Genomic DNA, 17,536 nt, shown 5'->3' on the forward strand with positions numbered 1-17,536 from the left:
TGTTAGAGTTATTATGTTTGTTATCATTCTTATATTTATAAGTTTATGTTACTAGTTTATATTTAGAGGTTTAGTGTTCAAACTTGTTGAAACTTGGGAGACAAAATTAAATCTTCCTTAATCAAGCATGTTTGTACAGATGGTGACTTAGATCTTCCTGGGAAAGTCCTGAGCTGTAAAACCTAGTATGTGTTAATTTAGTTTCTGTGTCTCCCCTCTGTCTGTCTGAATTCACATCCTACTGTGAATATAGGATGTGGGTTTCACCCCCTCCATTCCTGTTCACACCTTTCTCTCTTCTGCTAATAAAAGAGACAAACAAACTGAAGGTTTTCAGAACGCTCTATGAACAGCTCGGAGGAGCAATTGATAGAGTCTTCTCCTTTGCAAAGTTTGTCATAAAATTCATATACGTTGTCTGTGGTTCTTTTATGTAGGTTCTAGGAAAATACCTATCACTTTTATAAAAATATTCTTACAAACATTGGTGTCACATATTTTATTCCATATATTAACCGGCAGCACGTTGGTTTAACCTCTTTGTTTAAATGTGCTTTACTTTCGTAAACAATGTTTCTAATATCATGTGTTCTCCTTCTGTTTCACAGTTACCGCCTTGCGTTGGTCTGTCACATTCGATGTAGACGACTTTGCAGTTACTGGTCTAAACATGGAAAAATGTGGAAAAACGTTTAAACGCTCCGGTCAAAGATGGCGCAGACCGAGGGAGTATTTAACTCACGTGTTGCTCTGCACAGAGTTCAGGTTGCAGTCGATGCTGGAGGAGCTCTTGGGGGTCGTGCTGCTCTGGAAGAGGGCGTTGCTGTAGGCGTTGGCGTGCTCGGTGGCCCGGATGTAGGCGTAGAACGGGTTGGTGGGAGAGCAGACGGGCAGCTGCTTTGGTCTCACTGGTTTTGCTGTTGGAAAGACGAGCGCCACGTAAGATTTGTCACCTGTTCGTAGTCGCACCGTCACGCTCGAGTGTTGCGAAGGACAAGTGAGGGAACTGTACCGATCTGTGCAGCATGGGGGCGTCTCAGCGCGATTTTAGACTTCATGGCCTCCTTGATCCGATCCACCTCCTGCTGGTAGCGGCGGCGGTCCATCATGGCGCCCTCTTTGGCGTCCCTCAGTGCAGTCTCCAGGGCCTTAACTCTCTCAGCAGTAGACCGAAGCCGTTTCTCCAGCTTTGGAAGCTCACAACGCAGATCTGCATTGTCACGAACCAGCTGTGGGTTGGGGGGGAAGAGAGACAGGAAACAGGATGGAATACAACAGATTTAAAGGCACAGAAACAATATAAACAAACGGTTTGCAGAGATCTTCATTTTTTACTTTCAAACTCACAATCTACTTGTGTTGTTTGGAGCAAATGACCCAAAAATGACTGGTGCAAAAAGTGAGTAAAAAATAGCATCAAGATAACTCTACTGTATTAATGTCGTATGTCTTCTCTTGGCTCTAATTCCAACCCTCAGGACCACATCGCTTATTATTACAACCCGTCTCATTTCTATGCGCTTCTCACCTGTTTGTGAACCTTTGTAAGTTGGTCCAGGTTATTCTCAAGAAAGGAAATCTTCTGCTTCTGGGTGCTAGACCCCCCGCTATCATCAGGCTCCATTTCGGAACTCTGCAGAGACAGAAACAAAGAAAAAACAAGAGAAAATCAAAAGGGGAAAGCTTCTTAACGGAGGAGCTGATGAATTGTCTGCGATATTTTTTTTATATATATTTCTGTAGAAATATTTAAAAAATCTAAAGTAACACAAAGCAGTTTGCTGCGGTACAGTAAGTAAGCATAGTTGAAGAGCGGAAGATAAATTATTAGCAGTTTGTATCTTTTTTTTTTTTTACAAACCCTGTTATCATTGTTTAGTGCCCCAGTTTCAGCCTTTAAAACAGCTTTTTTATTCATGACTGTAATGTGTTTACAGGTAGACAAGTGGTCAGTTATTTTCTTTTAATATTGCTTTTCTTTTTGCCACTCTTCAGTCTTTTCTCCCCCTTGAGCTGCTGCTTTTCATATATGTTTTAAAAGTGAAAATGTCCAAACCATGAATCCTCTTCCTTCCATTTTACCATCATACTTTACTTTGTGTTAATCTATCACATCATTTTCAAGTAAAAAAACTACAATCTGTCATCGTAATGTGGCAAAATGTGAAGAATTTCAAGGCGTGTGAATATGTTCATACGCCTCTGTGAGGCGCTTGTAGCTCACGGGTTTCTTGAGAGTTGAGCTCCTTACTTTTTTAACCCGCGACGTGAGGTCTTGAACGAACAGCTTGCGCAGGTTGTGGAGGGTCTGGAGTTCGCGGGCCTGGAAGACGGAAAGACGGTTAAAGTCTAGAGATACTCCATAAGACAGAACTCAAGTGCAGAGTCTCTGGAAAGTCTTCATAAGTGTTTCCCACTGCAGCATTTCGGCGTGTGAACCACGGTCAATTCAAAACTTGGACCAATCACACGACTGCTGTCTGCCCAGATGTCAACAATTGAAAACTGTTGTAGTTCTTGTAGTTTTTATAAGATAAGCTTGTAAAAACTACAAAACCCAGGGCTGCTACATCAAAAAAATGTGCACTGTTTTGGTCTTGCAGACCTGCGGTAAAAACAACTACTTTTTCTGTTGTGCGAAACTTATACAGTGTCGTCCTTTAGGGAGAAACTCTGGGAGTTGTAAGCAGATGGAGAGTCGTGTCTGTTTTACTCACAACAGTCTCCTCCAGACCCTTCAAGTCCTGCTTGGTCTGCTCATGGCGCTCATGCAGGAATCTAACAAAAAGCAGTAAAAGCATCTGTTCAGTTGTTCTCTTGCTGGAATAAAACTCAGATCAATCACCTCTGTCGTCAAATAGGCATAAATACTCATTTACATACTAAATGGCCATGATTTCTTTTTTTTTATTTAATTTTTTTGACCATCAGGATCCTGACTTTAATCCGAATCTAGCTTTAGTGAAACTAAAACTCCCAGATACGTACGAAAGCTCCTCCAGGCGCTCGCTCTTGCAGCTGTCCTGACTCTTCAGGCGATCAAAGTCGGCGCGCACCTGAGCCAGCTCCAGCTCCAGCTTGGAGTTACGACTGAAGTTTTAGGACATAAAAAAATGAAATAAGTCAGGGTTCCTTCAATGGAAAACACAGGTAAAATAGCAAATAACTATTGAAATTAAAAGATTGGATAGAAGACAATCTTTTGGTAAAAGAAAAGATGATGTCAGACTCGGTGAGCTCATCGATGACCCTCTGCTTCTCGTTGATCTCATCCCGCAGGCGGGCCAGCTGCTTGTGATGGAGGCCGCGGTGAGACTCCCCCTGCTGACGAAGCGCTTTCTGGAAGTTGGGAAAACCACGTGCATTAAAAGATGCTGACTGATAATATGCCATGGTTTCTCCTGTCTGAGCGTTAAACACTTAAATCATATCAAATTACTAAAAAATCTGGTATAGTTTTTTTTTTAGCAGGTGAAGCTCAGGAGTGTAATTTGAGTCAAACTTATTGTGAGGTTTAAAGGAATTACTACATTTTTAAAGGAAAGTACACCAACTTTCTCCTAAACGCACACAGTAAAATCTTTGTTACCTTCGTATTTCCATCCTCGATCTCACCCTTCTCTCCGTCTTTCTCCACAAGCACAGAGTTATCTGTAAGTTCAGTGGCAAACAAGCAAAAAAAAACAGCAAAAAAAAAAGCCACATGAAGCGAGAAAGCAGAATTTATTTTGCAAGACAGGCTTTCCTGAGCTTTTCTGTGCTGCCCGTTACCCTGGTCCTGCAGCTTAGCCAGCTCTTCGGTCAGGGAGTCGTGGCTTTCCTCCAGCTGCCTCTTCTTCTGCTCCACGCTCTGCATGTACTCGGTCAGAGAGCGGATCTTAGCCTCGTGCTGCACGAACAGAAAGCACAAACAACAGCATGAACCATGAAGACCCTTCCACCCCTTCAACCATCTGCCCATGATTATTTTAGTTTATTTATTTTATTTCTTCTTCTTTTTTTACTCTGCGTTGGCACCTGAGAGATGAGGAGCTGGCATGAGGAGAGCTCCCGGCCGGTCTCCTCCATCTTGCGGTGGCACTCCAGCTGCATGTTCTCCAGCTGGCGGCATCGCTTCACCATGCTCTTCACCTCTGACTTGATCTTACTGATGTAGAGGCGGGCCACGGTGAACTCCTCCTCGATGGCGCCGCTGATCTCCACCGGCTACACGAAAAAACATGAACGAGTTTTCGTCCAATTTTATACCAGGACAAAGAACAGCCAACCACAAGAAACTTTTTTTTGCAAATTAGGGGACAACAACCAAATTCCTGAGGCAAAACTCCAGCACATAAAACAAATTAATGCCACAGAGTATTAAAAAAAAAGATGGATGAATGTAGATGTATGACTGAAATAAAATCTATTATGGAGAATCTTAGCCTACTGAAGCCTGAACCTGAGATAATTGAGTTTAAGACGTTTTAAGGTGATCTGCCTCCATAACCTCCACATGAAACCTCAGTTCTGCAGTTGTGCTCACCAGCTTTATCTCTCCGTTCCCGACGATGGTGCTGAACTCGCTGAGGTCCCTCATGAGTCCGTTGAGGACGTCGGCGATGCGCTTCCTCTGCTGACCGCTCACCTCCTGCATTCGGGACAGCTCCGCCTCCAGCTCCATCAGACTCGCCTGGGGGGAGAGGGGAGAAAGGAGAAGCACACAAGCCAACCGTAGAGCTGTAATGGACGTCTTTCTAGCCAGGAAATTGTATTTTGGTATGTTTTATAGTAGTCAAAGTGAGTGACAGGTCTGCAGACTTGATAAAAATGACAGTAATTTCAAAACAGGGTCCAGACTCAGGATCGCTGATAGAAGCGTTATAGTGAAAAGTAACAAAGATTATTACTAGATCATTTTGCAATGACGGAGAAATTGTTTTACATTTCTTTACAAACATCCATTAAAAAAAAAAAACTAACAGAAGTACAAACATAACTTCCACATATCTAAAATATAAAGAGATTTTTCTTATCCAATATTTAAATTTCATAAAATTCCTGCACTGCTTTCCACTCACTGAAACTGTGTTACTGTAACATTTGCTTGTCTCTTTGTTGCAGCGCACCCAGAATGGACCTTCTGGTCCCCCTCCTGCCTCTCAGCTCGGTTCTCCTTCTACCTGACTCCCTCCACTAATCGCGTCACGGTGATACATACCATTTTCTGGGACAGCTGGTCGGCCAGCAGCTGGTTCTGCAGGCCCTTCTCCTCCACCTCCTGGCTCTTCTGGTCGTAGTTAATGGCCAGCTCCTCCAGAGCCTGAAGGACCTCCTTCACCTCGGCCTTGGCGCAGTCGCTCTCCACCTGCAGCCTGCCGAGCTCAGCCTGGACCTTGTCCCCATCTCCCCGGGACGAGGCCAGGAGCTGCAGGCGTGAAGACGGTAAAAGATACAACAGAACGTTTTAAGAGCCAAAGGCAGAATCGGATCATTTGGGAGAGTTTTCTCACCTCGTCCTGGTCCAGCATTTGCTGCTTCAGTTTCTCCACCAGCTGACACTGCAGGTTGATCTCATCGTCCTGCAACAAACGTGACATAATGAATATTGACCCCTTAAAATGTTAAAAACGCCTGACAGAGCCCGATTAGCTCAGTCGGTAGAGCATGAGACTCTTAATCTCAGGGTCGTAGGTTCGAGCCCCACGTTGGGCACCACGTTGTTGACAGTATAATTTAGCAAAATTACAAAAATGTAATAATTTGACTTAAATGTGTATAGTCTCACACAGATCTTGTTGGTCTCTCTGATTTATGCTCCCTAGTTTAGTTGGACGGACATAATCAGTCTTAAATACCCATTCAATTTCAGGGCAGCTTTGCACGTCTACTCAAATATAAAACTAACATAGTTTATATAACAACATAAGCGCTGTTTTAAGTTTGTGGGTTTCAACCTTGTCATCCAGCTGCTTGTACAGCTTGCGGATCTCCTCTTCGTACTTCTGCCGCTCCTCTTCGGAGATGCGGACCACAATGGAGGAGGTGTCGTTGTCCAGAACGGGGCGCTCCTCCACGGTCTCGATGCGAGTCACCACGTCTGACGTGGTCCGCTCAGTCTCGGGTACGTCCTCTCCTGCGAAGCAGAAGACAAGATGTTGGGTCTCGGATCTGATCAGAAGTTATGCAGCCAAAACGACGACCTGATTGGAAGAGATGATCGCACCGTTTCTCCAGCGGTTGAGCTCCGCCTCCAGTTTCTGAATTGTCTCCTTCAGCGTCTTGTTCTTCTCCTTCTCCTTCTCGTACTTCCTCTTCCACTGCTCGGCAGTCAGCTCCAGGTTAATGGAGGCCGTGTTCCTTATGGTCTTGGCGCTGAGACCAGAAGAAGGAAAGGGAATAAATACAGGTTGGAATTAAGAATCGCTTTGTTAAGACTGTTTTATCACATAAATAAGAATTTCTTTCCACATTTTGTAACTTCACAGTATGATGCTTTGGACATGCACAGATATAATTGAAATCCAGGCTGAGGAAAAGGAACAAAAAAACAAAAGACCAAAAGACTTCACTGTTCTGATTCATTCCTGTGCAAAACAATTTTTATGGTTTACCATGATTATATAATAAAATGTCTAATATGTCATTAGGGATGAGTCTAACAATAGTCCAAGCTTCATTTGAAAATCTTGCCGCAAAGATTTTTTGTGCAAACATTTTCTTTAGCAGAAATGCAGAGAATGCATTTTAATCTGAAGAGTGAAGCACGTTCTTCACCTCTCTGACTTTCAGAATCAAAATGAAAAAAAAAACATTAGTAACGTCAGAGGGAAGTTTTTTAAAATCTGTTCAGTTTAGATTGTAAAAACTAACTAAAAGTTATAAAAATATTAGATGTTTTAAATGCTTTGTAAAATATAAGTAAGTAAGTGGAGAAAAAATATATAGTCTAACAAAAGAAAATCAACATTGAAAACATTTCCACGAAAATAGCATTAATTTAAAGTATTATTCCCTTAAATGTGTTCCTGTTTCTTTAACTTCTTCCATTTATTGTAGCTCAGTTTTTAATGCAAGCTTTCTTTTTTTATTATTGTCCACTCTGAACAGAATTGGATATTTGTCAAAGCTGAATCGACTGTGAGTCTACCGCTGTCCGAACATCAGAGTTGATTTAGTCTCCCCTTCGTTATAGCTGGACGGAGAGCAGCAGATGAACATGGTGGTGCGACAGTTCCCGCCCAGCGAGTCCTGCAGGATGCGGGTCATTTTGCTGTCGCGGTACGGAACGTGACTTTTCTGCAGCAGATGAAAGATCGGAGTATAGATACATCAACGACAAAGAGCAGGAGAAAAGCGAGATACAAAACAAGAACAGAAACTGATTTTTTTTTTTTTATGTTCATGGAAAAATCTGTGTTGCTGGAAAGGAAAGGAAAGGAAAGGAAAGGAAAGGAAAGGAAAGGAAAGGAAAGGAAAGGAAAGGAAAGGAAAGGAAAGGAAAGGAAAGGAAAGGAAAGGAAAGGAAATAGCCAACAAGCAGGACAGGAAGACTTTTTCCTCTTTGAGTTAAAACACATCTAACTAATCTTTCAGTTTACAGCTTAAAACAATTGAGGAGAAAATCTTTTTTGTTGTTGTTTGTCTTTTAATTAAGTAATTAAACAAACAAAAATGGCAAACGGAATCAAGAGAAAAACGAATGCGGTTACCGTTCCCTCGGCCAAGGCAGAGATGACATTCCCCAGAGCGGAAAGAGACTTGTTGATGTTTTTAGCCTCGTCCAGGACAGAACCGGCAGCTCCGGTCTTACTGACCTGGAGGGGGAAAGCGAACACGGAGAAGAATAATCACCGATCTGAATTTGGTGAGAATTCACTGGTGTTGAATATTTGCAGCGTGTCCTGCATGCGTCTCCTGCCTTCTCGCTGCCAGCCAGATCCACCAGGTAGAGTTTCCCACACAGTTTCTGCTCCGTCTCCACGTGCTCCTGCTTGATGTTGATCAGGAAGATGCTGTGGCTGCGGGAGCTGTGCTCGTTCATGTCTGGACAAGGACAAAATCAAAAAAACAGAGGAAGTGCTTAAGAAAATCACAATGCGCTTTATAGTGACTGGGACTAAAAGCGATCCATTCAAGTTTGGGAAACAAAAACAAAGCGCAAGATGCGCCAGCGCCCATACAAGACAACTTTGAAATGTGGTGCATTGTTACTAACTTTTTAATAAAGAAAGTGGACGAATGTACTGCCTGACATATCTTACATTGTGTAGCCACCAGTCTGTTACCCAACATTCAGCTCTTTTTGTAAAATTAGTCATAACCTTTTCAACTTTATCACATTTTCTCAGGTTAGAACCACAAACTTCAAATTATTTTATTAGGATTTTATGTGATAGACAATTACAGACATTATTCTTATATGGGGCAAATTAGCTATTAGTTTTAGTTATTAGCAAATTAGTTATTGCCTTGGGGATTCTGACATTAATGCTATCCTCTCCTGACCCCCTTCAACCAATTAAAATGGAGAAACTCACCCGACTTTCTGGAAAAGAATGAAAGGAAAACATAAGGAAAAGTCACTGCTGGAAATCAGAAGCCAGTGATTGAGTTTGAGATTATGCTAATGTAATTAGAGTTGAATGAAAGGCAACTTAATTATCTTTACTACACTGCAGCCATGTAATCATCTAACTTAAAGACACAAAGCTCTTCATAATAAAGAGTGTTACGAAGTGCAAGTGGTAACCTATTATTATTATTTTTTTTAAATAATTAAAAATTTCCCTACAATTAGTCTCAAATCGATCAAAGCAGCCAACATCACAGCTGGAGGATTTGCCCGTTTCACAGCGAGCGGCTGATAAATGAGCAGCACTCTGCTAAATGACTCTCCTGATCGAACCGCCTCACAGGCTGAAAGTTCAGGTTTCTCTGTAGATATCTGAGGGCATCAGCTCCGCGTCGGCAGACTGTGGCCCCATTAGGCTGCTATCAGCAACATCACTCTGCAGCACCGTGAGTCAGCAGGCGGCGACGGGAACCGGACAACCCTGCGCCGCACAGGAATGCGGCTTTCAGCAAATCATCTGAGAGCAGCTTCTGCTGGCGTGCTGCTCCCTCCACGGTCGAGGCTGTTGTGAGTTTGAGACTCGTACGTCTTGAATGCACCGGTTCCCAAAACTCATCTGATGCTTCCCCTTTTTGTTTCAGTCTGCCTTTGGTTTTATCACCATAGTTTACAATAATTGTATACTATCATTTTTACAATAATTGTAAACTATCATTTTTAATCATAAGCTTGTGATATTGCACTAACTTATAGACAAAAACAGAACAGAGAAGTGAATTTTCAAGGTTGAAGTGACAAAAGTGCAAAAATAAAGCAAAACACACAATTGTCCCATTTATTGAAAACTTAGTAACCTTTATGGCAGGATGTTCAAGTTTTATTTTCTGCCTCTGTTAGTCTTATTTATTTTTTGGGGTCAATTTTGTTTTTCTTGACTTTTCACAATACTGCGTTTTAAAATTTTGCATCTTTTCATCAAGTTCAAACCCCACCCAGGAATCTTTGCGCATGTTTTCATTTTTATTAAGAAAATATTATGACTTTTTTCCTGTATCGAGGAGCTTCCATTACAAGGAACAATGTTGGGCCAGATAAACTTGACCATCATTTACTCACAACACATTATTATCAACAGTAGGAGCTGTGAGTGTTTCTCCAAACACAGATCTTCACAACAGTTACATTATGAAAATGATCCACACATCCTGTCACATTACAATCAAAAACCTCAATGTATTTTATTGAGATTATCTGCAGTAGACCAAGACAAAGTGCAGCATAATTTTAAAATGTAAGGACAAACTGCGAATGCTGTAAAACACGGTTCCACAAAGTATTCACTCATGGCAGGGAGTTGATTGCAATTTCAGATTTTTAGCCCTAAAAACCAAATATTTTCATAAAACATTGTGAAAATGATGTCTCCTTTTCCCTCCTCTTCACAGTCTCTCATGCTTTGTAGTGGTCTATCAAATAAAAACCCAATATCTATTAATGTTTGAGGTTGCATTGTAAAAAAAAAAAAAAAAAAAGAAAAAGAAGAGTGTGGATCATTGTACGTATAAATGCTTTCTATGGGATTTTACTGATACTCACTGGTCACGGCAACATGGCGGTTCGCTTTGCCTTCATCAATCACATCCATAACCTCATCAGGACTGGACACAAAGCGCTCGGTGCATCCCTAAGTGGAGGAGAAAACGAGGCAGAGATGTTATCGTTGACGTAATAATCCAGCCAGAGGTTCACATAGAAGGATGAAAATAGAGCATCTGCGTTACCAACCTTAACATATGGAACCCTGTTCTTATCCTCATGGACAGACAGGTTGGTCTTCGTCACTAAAAGAAACGAAACATGAAAATAGCCAAAAGAAAACAAAATGAATAAAACAAATACTTGTTCACATTAGCAAATTGTTCTTTTATCTCTATTCACTAACCATCCAGCAGGTCACGGATTTTGTCCATGTAGATTTCAAAGTAGGAAACCTGACGTAGAAAAAAGCGAAGAAAAAGGGAACAGCAAATAAAGATGGAGAGGAGGTAAAAAAAAAAAAAGTTCACATCTAAATAAGACACTCTTCCTAAACGAGAAACGTTCACGACACAAGATGGAGCAACTCTAAAATTAGACCTTGATGTGGAATTCCAGGTTTTCGTCCATCGCAAAGATATGATTGAAAATATCCTCAGCAATGCGAGGAATGATGCCCATCTGGTGAGGGTCGTGCAGCTTTCCCTGAAACAGATGAAAAAGCAGATGAAAAAACAGCACTGAGAAGGTGTGAGACGGCCATTAGTGTCCAGATCAAAGTGTTGATGAAAGCTCTTTTTACAATAACACTCTTAAGACACTAAAAATAACAAGATATGATAGAAAAATAGCAAGATGTGTGATTAAAAAAAATAAACAATTGTCTTGTTTTCAGGACAACAGATAATCAGTTGTTAAAATAGATATTTTCTGTTAAAACCATTGTCCAGCTTCCATCAACTGGAGCAGAAACAAAACAAACCAGAACCAAAAACAAAGCAGTGGGTAAATTGTGTCATGCAAATGTAAAAACAGTTCAACTAGATTCTCTATAATTGTCTTATTCTGTCCACCGTTTTCGCTGAACAAGATACGAAAGAGTAAGAGCAGAAATATGTCATTTTCTCCACTGGACACAGAACACAATAATATAATATAATATAATATAATATAATATAATATAATATAATATAATATAATATAATATAATATAATATAATATAATATAATATAATATAGACCTCCATGGTGTGAGTCTTCCCAGAGGACGTTTGTCCATATGCAAAGATGGTGCCATTGTATCCACTGAGCACATCTGCATGTAGAAAGACACAACGACAAATAGATGATTGTCAGATTTTTTTTCTGTAATGTTGTGAGTAGATTTAGCAGTGGATGTGTTCCTCGGTTTGACCTTACCCTTGACGATCTGCTTGGCACAGGTATTGTAAACTTGCTCCTGGGTGGTGTTGGTTGGAAACACACGATCAAATGCATACGGCTTCCCCTGCAACAAAAACAAAACAAAACAAAAGCAAAGCAAACAGTTAGAAATGCAACCAGAGAAGAAAACGTTTTGGAAAATACATTTTGACTAAACATATTTTTTGTAGTTTTACACTAGATTCTGGACAACTTGTTGATAAGCCGACATACCGGCATATCAATGAAGATGGTTGATAAAGTGCTTTACTTTGAAGAAACATGGGCTTCTTTCCTAATGGGTGAATGTTACCAGGATGTTAACACCATTTTTATTTTTTTTTTTCGTGAATTTACTTTTGTTGCTCCTACAGGTTTTGAAACACATCTACACCTAAGTGAGTTTTCAGTGCTATTCCTTAATTAGATTTTTTTTTTTTAAAAAGGAACCATTTTAAATTTTTCTCCCCATTTTTTTGCCACTTCTGACATGACCATGCTCCAAAGAACCTTGGCAAAACCATGTGGATCTGTCTTCAGTAGATTCCAGTTTTCATAGTAAAACTGAAGTTAAACAAAGTACATGAACCAAAAGGACATGCTGCTGCTGCACTTTATTAGAAAAAAAAAATGTTTTCATAAAGATGAGCTGAGAAATCAGATGCGGACCAGAATTTGAGGATTTTCACTTTCATTAGCCCCGACTGGTTAGTTACCACCGTAATTAAAAACACAATCTTTTTCCAAACAAACACACAGCATGTAAACTCCGTCAGCTGACATGGACAACACTTAGTAACTTCTTTATGCAGTTTCTAAGTGTCTCAGCACATAGAGATGTAGAAAGCATCTGTTTCCGCAACATGTCAAGACATGTCTACAGTTCATTCGGCCAACAAAAGAGAACATGTTTTTCACCAAATAACAAGAAGGCTAAAGGTATAAAACAGTTTCTCTGTTTTAATCTTCAGATCTTTAGCCTCTGTCTGTTATGGAAATGCTGGATTTGGGAATGTTGGGATCTTTTTGTGAATCTCAGACATAAGACAAAGATCTACATTCCCTGAAGTACACTTAGAAAGATGACTGTTTTAGTGATGCTAGCTGTGCTAATTGATACATTTACATACTGAAATGTCAGATTAAAATGTCATCTCCAAATAATTTTGTCATTATTTATTTGGTTAGTTAAACTCTACATATGGCACAATATCACTTCTACTTTCCATTGTCTATATATATATATGTGTGTGTGTGTGTGTGTGTGTGTGTGTGTGTGTGTGTGTGTGTGTGTGTGTGTATATATATACATATCTTTCCAAACAAGATGCTAATGTCTGAATAAAATACAGACCTTCTAAACTCTAGACTCTTGAACTGGTGTCATTTTATCTGAGAGTACTTTTATCCATATGCTGGTGCTTAAATCTAGAATGGTATGCTTTTTATTTAATTACATCAAATGTAGGCAGCCTCTGTGAGACACGCTGATAAGTGACTCAGTAACCTCCATCACTGTCCCATCTGAACCTGAGGCCAGCCTTCTATAATAATGTCAGCAGCCAGAAACTGAGCTGTATTAATCATCATTAGCAAATTGACTCATCTGCAGTCCGCCTACATGTCAGAGTGATTTACGAGGGAGAGACAGTCACTCTCTGAAGGAAGCGTTAGGGAAACCAAATTTATAAAGGGAGGCAATAAAGAAAGCCAAGAGGATGATTTACACAAAAAAAACAGTACAAGAAATGAAAAACAAAGAATTATTAGAAGACCCAAGAGGAGACAGATGCTAAAAGCCAGAGACATGAAAAACCAGGTCAGGCGGTAATGCATGCTGTCTCTGAACGATTATTGATCTGCTCTTTAGGCAATTAGACAGATCGGTTTCTGGCTCTAGTGTCCAACCTAATGCCAACAGAGGAAAGGAAGGTCAAGATGAGATCTCTGCATTCATCACTGGAAATAGTTTCACTGTAGTTTGTCTCTCTGCATGTTGAAAGATACGGGAGAATCTAAATCAACATTATCCTCTCATTTTTTGGAACGTGTCCTTATGCAGACACACTATTTTATTGTTGTCCTTTTTATGTTTTACATATGCAGAAGCCAAGAGTGAACAATGTAACATTCAGATTATGCTAAGTTAATTAGTTTATATTGGTAGTACATATGGTATCTAAATTTAGTCTGTTTAAAAACAATTTAATCAACAAGAAAGTACATGCAAAAAGGTTGACATGTTTTTGAAATTACGTATACTAAATATAGAAAAGCTACCAACTACAGTCTGTTTCCAAGCCAGATTCGTTCCATGCTTTTAATCAGAACCTGTTTCTCAAACTATATTATTATGCAGAATTAAGCAGACTACATTACTATTATAAAAAAAATATGCCAACCTCTGCTTATAGCTTTCATCAATGTAATCTTTGTAGACAATTTCCTATTGTCAAAACTTGTCCAAATGTTACATTACTTTAGAGAGAAAATCAAAACAGGATTTACAACCTGACATAGTAGTGAACTTTGTGACTTCCTGGTTGGAGCCCCCTGCTGGCCTGGAGGCCAAAGAGAGCACTTGAATTATCTGTCAGTGGATCTGCAGGCTTTCCTCCATTGTTGCTTGTGAAAAAAACATTAGACTTTGCTTCTCTGACTCTCATGAGAGAGAAATAATTGCATTCCTTAAGACAAATGAATGAAGATCTGGCCACTGCCTTTACTCTAATGCAACTTATCTGCTTCAGAATGTCAAAATCTATATAATGAAATCTATCAAAAGTCGCTTTTCCACACTAGTGCTTACTAATGCCACCTAGCCTGATTCAGGTGCTGCTCATTTCACCCTTTTTCCCACTTCATGTTTGCAGTAATGCTCGTTTTTGGGTACAAAAATGTGTCATAAACCATGAGCTGTTTTGACTTTAAATAATAATATCTGCCACTAGAAGTTTGTTATGTTTGGTAAGAGCTTGGGCCAAAATTAGTCACATTTTATAAAAGTCGACTGGACCACAAAGGATTAGAAAATGAATAAATCAAAATAGAGCATAGCAAAGATTTCTAATTATAATAATGTACAATCTAATAAGATTAAATATTATGCTTGAATGTTTTTGGGACAGTTTATCTCCATAAAAATTGTAAACTGACAAAAATAAAGTCTTCCTTCGCGGCTTAAGTGCACAGTGACTGTTTTTTTTTCTTCTTCTTCTTCTTTTATAGGTCCAAAGCAATACGAAAGAGGAACATGGTCAGTTTTAAATTTTTTGTAAATCTGCATGCTTGTAGTTCTTGATGAGGAATTCACTGCTGTGCCTCTTGTGATGTCATCAACCCAAATTTTAAAAAGGCAGAATTGACTTCAGTGCACTGAAGTCAGGGGGGGACACACCACCCAGGGCCTCTTTAACACTGAGGCGAGGTAGGCAAAGATGAACGAGACGAGCTTCCGTATTTCTTTTTCGTTAATAAGAATCAACGATTCTCAACGAAACCCCTGCAATAATCTCAACATTTAAACAAACACAAAAACAACAACACAAGAACAATCTAAGCACCGCGCAGACCACAGTCAGCTGATGCAACAGGCCAATGTGCGCATTTCAGAAACATCACATGAATGCTAAACTTTTGCGCTTTGTCATGCAATAGACGCCAGTATAAGAGAAAAGAGCGCGGCGTTTTAATTTGCTGCTGCGTCGCGTTGAACAGCTGAGCTCCGACCCAAAACAGATGGGGTCGCGCCGGCTGGTGATTTATTGATGAAGGGCCTGCAACAAAGCGGCTCCCCCATCCTCACTCACCCCCACGATGACGGTGTCGTCCCCTTGAAATTTGGGCAGGAACTGGTCCCCGCGTACGATCTCGGACTGGTTGAGGGGGCGAAAGCGACACAGCACTTTTATGTTGCACTCCGCTGGTACGTCGGCCATTGCGCAGATTCGAGGGTGGCGTTGATGAGAAGGATGATGATGCTGCTGCTGCTGCTGCTGCTGGAAAGATGCTGCTGAGGCTGGAGGGCGAGCAGATGCGGCCTGATCTGACTGCCGAAAAGAAAAAAAACCCAAACAGCGACGGATTCGCGGAAGACGTCGACTGCTTGCGTCCGGGAAGGAACGAAGGCAAGACCGTGACAAGCCGAGGAGAAGGTTGCGGTAGATCTATGCGGGATTTCTGTGTCGCAGTGAAGCGGGCAGGCTAAATTAGATGTCGAACCGCAAAAACAAGCCCTACATTATTAAATCAATTGGCCCTGGCGTTGAACGCTTTCGCCTCGTTTGTCTATCTCTTCCAGACGCGGCTTGTGTCTCCTGCCTCCGGTGGTCTCCGTCAGGGGCGTCGGCGGATGTGCGTGTGGCCGGCTGAAGGTGAGATGCTGCTGGAAGGGCAGTGAGGTAAAAGCTGCTGCTCTTTCGGCCTGCTTGGGAACGAAACGGCGCCCTCTATCGGTGGTTCGCGGAAGGGCGTGGTCAGCATCCGCTTCTTTAAAGCGGTACCCACAGCCTCAGCATCATCATCTTGACTCAGAGCCGCATCATTATAGGAAGAGGAAGTCGGAGCCAACACGAGGAGCGTCGCATCCGAACTGATTAGGAGACAAAAAAAAATTGTTTAATAATCATCATTCAGAATCATTTTCTGGAAGCTTTCTGATCTCATGAAGTCACTTTGAAATTTTTTTTATAAATAAATAAAAGAGGCTTTCTGGGCGGAGAGAGGCTATTGTTACTGACTGAGCTTCACTTTGAAGATGTATTACAGTGATTGATGGTGAGAGAATATGATTCAGCGGAATGTGAAGCCTGAGGACACACTCTGCCCATTAAAATGTTGGACAGACTGCTTTAAGACGCGTTTAGGTTAGCAGACTGGATCGGCTGCTTGCAGGGTTTATTTAATTCTCAGGCTGCATCACAACTTGGAGTGTTGTGGAGGACAGCCATGATATCAAATAGGAGCAATGCTTCCCAAAAGTATTTGTAGCAACTGTAGTTTTTTTTTTTTTGGTCATATACAAACTTTAATAAATCTGACAATGTTACAACGTACTTTGATTCAGATCTTAGCCCGTTTCTCTCAAATTGTGATTTGTTTCACAAAATTTTTTTGCTAAAAAAAATTGTTTTTTTAGCAAACAATTTTGCTAAAAATTGTTCGCTAAATTTTGCTAAAAATCGTATTCACCTGGAGCGTAAATGCTCCAGGTGAATATGGTGGAAAAATAAACTGACTTTCTGATGTGCTGTGCCTTGAAAAAGTATTCACACATCTAGAACATTTCCAAATTCTGTCATTTTGAAACCAGAAATGTTTATTCGTGGTTATTGTTTATTTGGGACGGGGTCATGGTAAAGGCACACTGTACATGACTTTATTTTGAAGCAGAATAAAAGTACAAAATAACACCTGGTGACTTGATGAATGTATTGTCCGACAAACCTTTGTGCCAGTTGTGGCTCAGGTTCATATGACTAATGCAGGACTTGCACTGCCTCAGAAAAGTATTGATATAATTTGAGATTTTGGGGGTTTCATGTGACAGACCAAGACAAATTTATTCCTAATTGTGAACTGGAAGAAAATATGAATTTTAAAAACAAGAAAAAATTAAACCTGGAAAGTGTAGTGTGCGTTGTAGTCAGGCAGTTTTGCAAGCAACAATATTCCAAAGTTTTCCTTGTGCACCGTTTGCTGTAATCCATCGTCTGAAAATAGAAAGAGTACGAAACAACTGCAAACCAAGAAAGATGATGCAGGCAGAGAGGATCTTAATCAGGGGAGCTAAAAGAGGCACATGGTAACTCTGGAGGAGCTGCAGCTCATGTAAGAAAAATCTCCTAGTATACTCCATAAATTGGCCGTTTGTGGAACAAAAAAAAAACCCCACACAGGTTTAACTGCTCACCACAAGTCATATAACAGCAAAAGCAAACAATGAGGAAAAAAATGGAGCAAAATGTAGTGCAACCTTCCAAGTCTTACAAGCCCCTCAAAAAATGTTACTCTTGTGAATTCAAA

The 17,536-nt window shown here is 40.5% G+C and overlaps 1 protein-coding gene and 1 non-coding gene across 2 annotated transcripts in view; one reads left to right on the forward strand and one right to left on the reverse strand.

Moving 5' to 3' along the window:
- kif5aa (kinesin family member 5A, a) overlaps positions 1-15,974 on the reverse strand; it is a 27,770-nt gene extending 11,796 nt beyond the window's left edge. The window contains exons 1-25 of the mRNA XM_008413465.2: positions 15,322-15,974; positions 11,510-11,597; positions 11,332-11,405; positions 10,691-10,795; positions 10,497-10,545; positions 10,340-10,395; positions 10,151-10,238; positions 7,901-8,025; positions 7,692-7,796; positions 7,130-7,278; positions 6,206-6,354; positions 5,937-6,115; positions 5,493-5,561; positions 5,201-5,407; positions 4,526-4,672; positions 4,018-4,206; positions 3,772-3,889; positions 3,590-3,651; positions 3,230-3,339; positions 2,989-3,090; positions 2,718-2,778; positions 2,252-2,323; positions 1,529-1,633; positions 1,013-1,229; positions 743-917 (exon numbers count right to left, since the gene is read on the reverse strand). Coding sequence (XP_008411687.1) covers positions 743-917; positions 1,013-1,229; positions 1,529-1,633; positions 2,252-2,323; positions 2,718-2,778; positions 2,989-3,090; positions 3,230-3,339; positions 3,590-3,651; positions 3,772-3,889; positions 4,018-4,206; positions 4,526-4,672; positions 5,201-5,407; positions 5,493-5,561; positions 5,937-6,115; positions 6,206-6,354; positions 7,130-7,278; positions 7,692-7,796; positions 7,901-8,025; positions 10,151-10,238; positions 10,340-10,395; positions 10,497-10,545; positions 10,691-10,795; positions 11,332-11,405; positions 11,510-11,597; positions 15,322-15,450 — 2,930 coding nt within the window. The 5' untranslated portion in view covers positions 15,451-15,974. The remainder of the gene's footprint in view (positions 1-742; positions 918-1,012; positions 1,230-1,528; positions 1,634-2,251; positions 2,324-2,717; positions 2,779-2,988; positions 3,091-3,229; positions 3,340-3,589; positions 3,652-3,771; positions 3,890-4,017; positions 4,207-4,525; positions 4,673-5,200; positions 5,408-5,492; positions 5,562-5,936; positions 6,116-6,205; positions 6,355-7,129; positions 7,279-7,691; positions 7,797-7,900; positions 8,026-10,150; positions 10,239-10,339; positions 10,396-10,496; positions 10,546-10,690; positions 10,796-11,331; positions 11,406-11,509; positions 11,598-15,321) is intronic.
- Positions 5,622-5,694, forward strand: trnak-cuu (transfer RNA lysine (anticodon CUU)). Its single transcript has one exon. It is a non-coding gene; the product is annotated as a tRNA-Lys (tRNA).
- Positions 15,975-17,536: the final 1,562 nt, after the last annotated feature.

Source organism: Poecilia reticulata, linkage group LG7, assembly GCF_000633615.1.
Source record: "Poecilia reticulata strain Guanapo linkage group LG7, Guppy_female_1.0+MT, whole genome shotgun sequence".
NCBI lineage: Eukaryota > Metazoa > Chordata > Actinopteri > Cyprinodontiformes > Poeciliidae > Poecilia > Poecilia reticulata.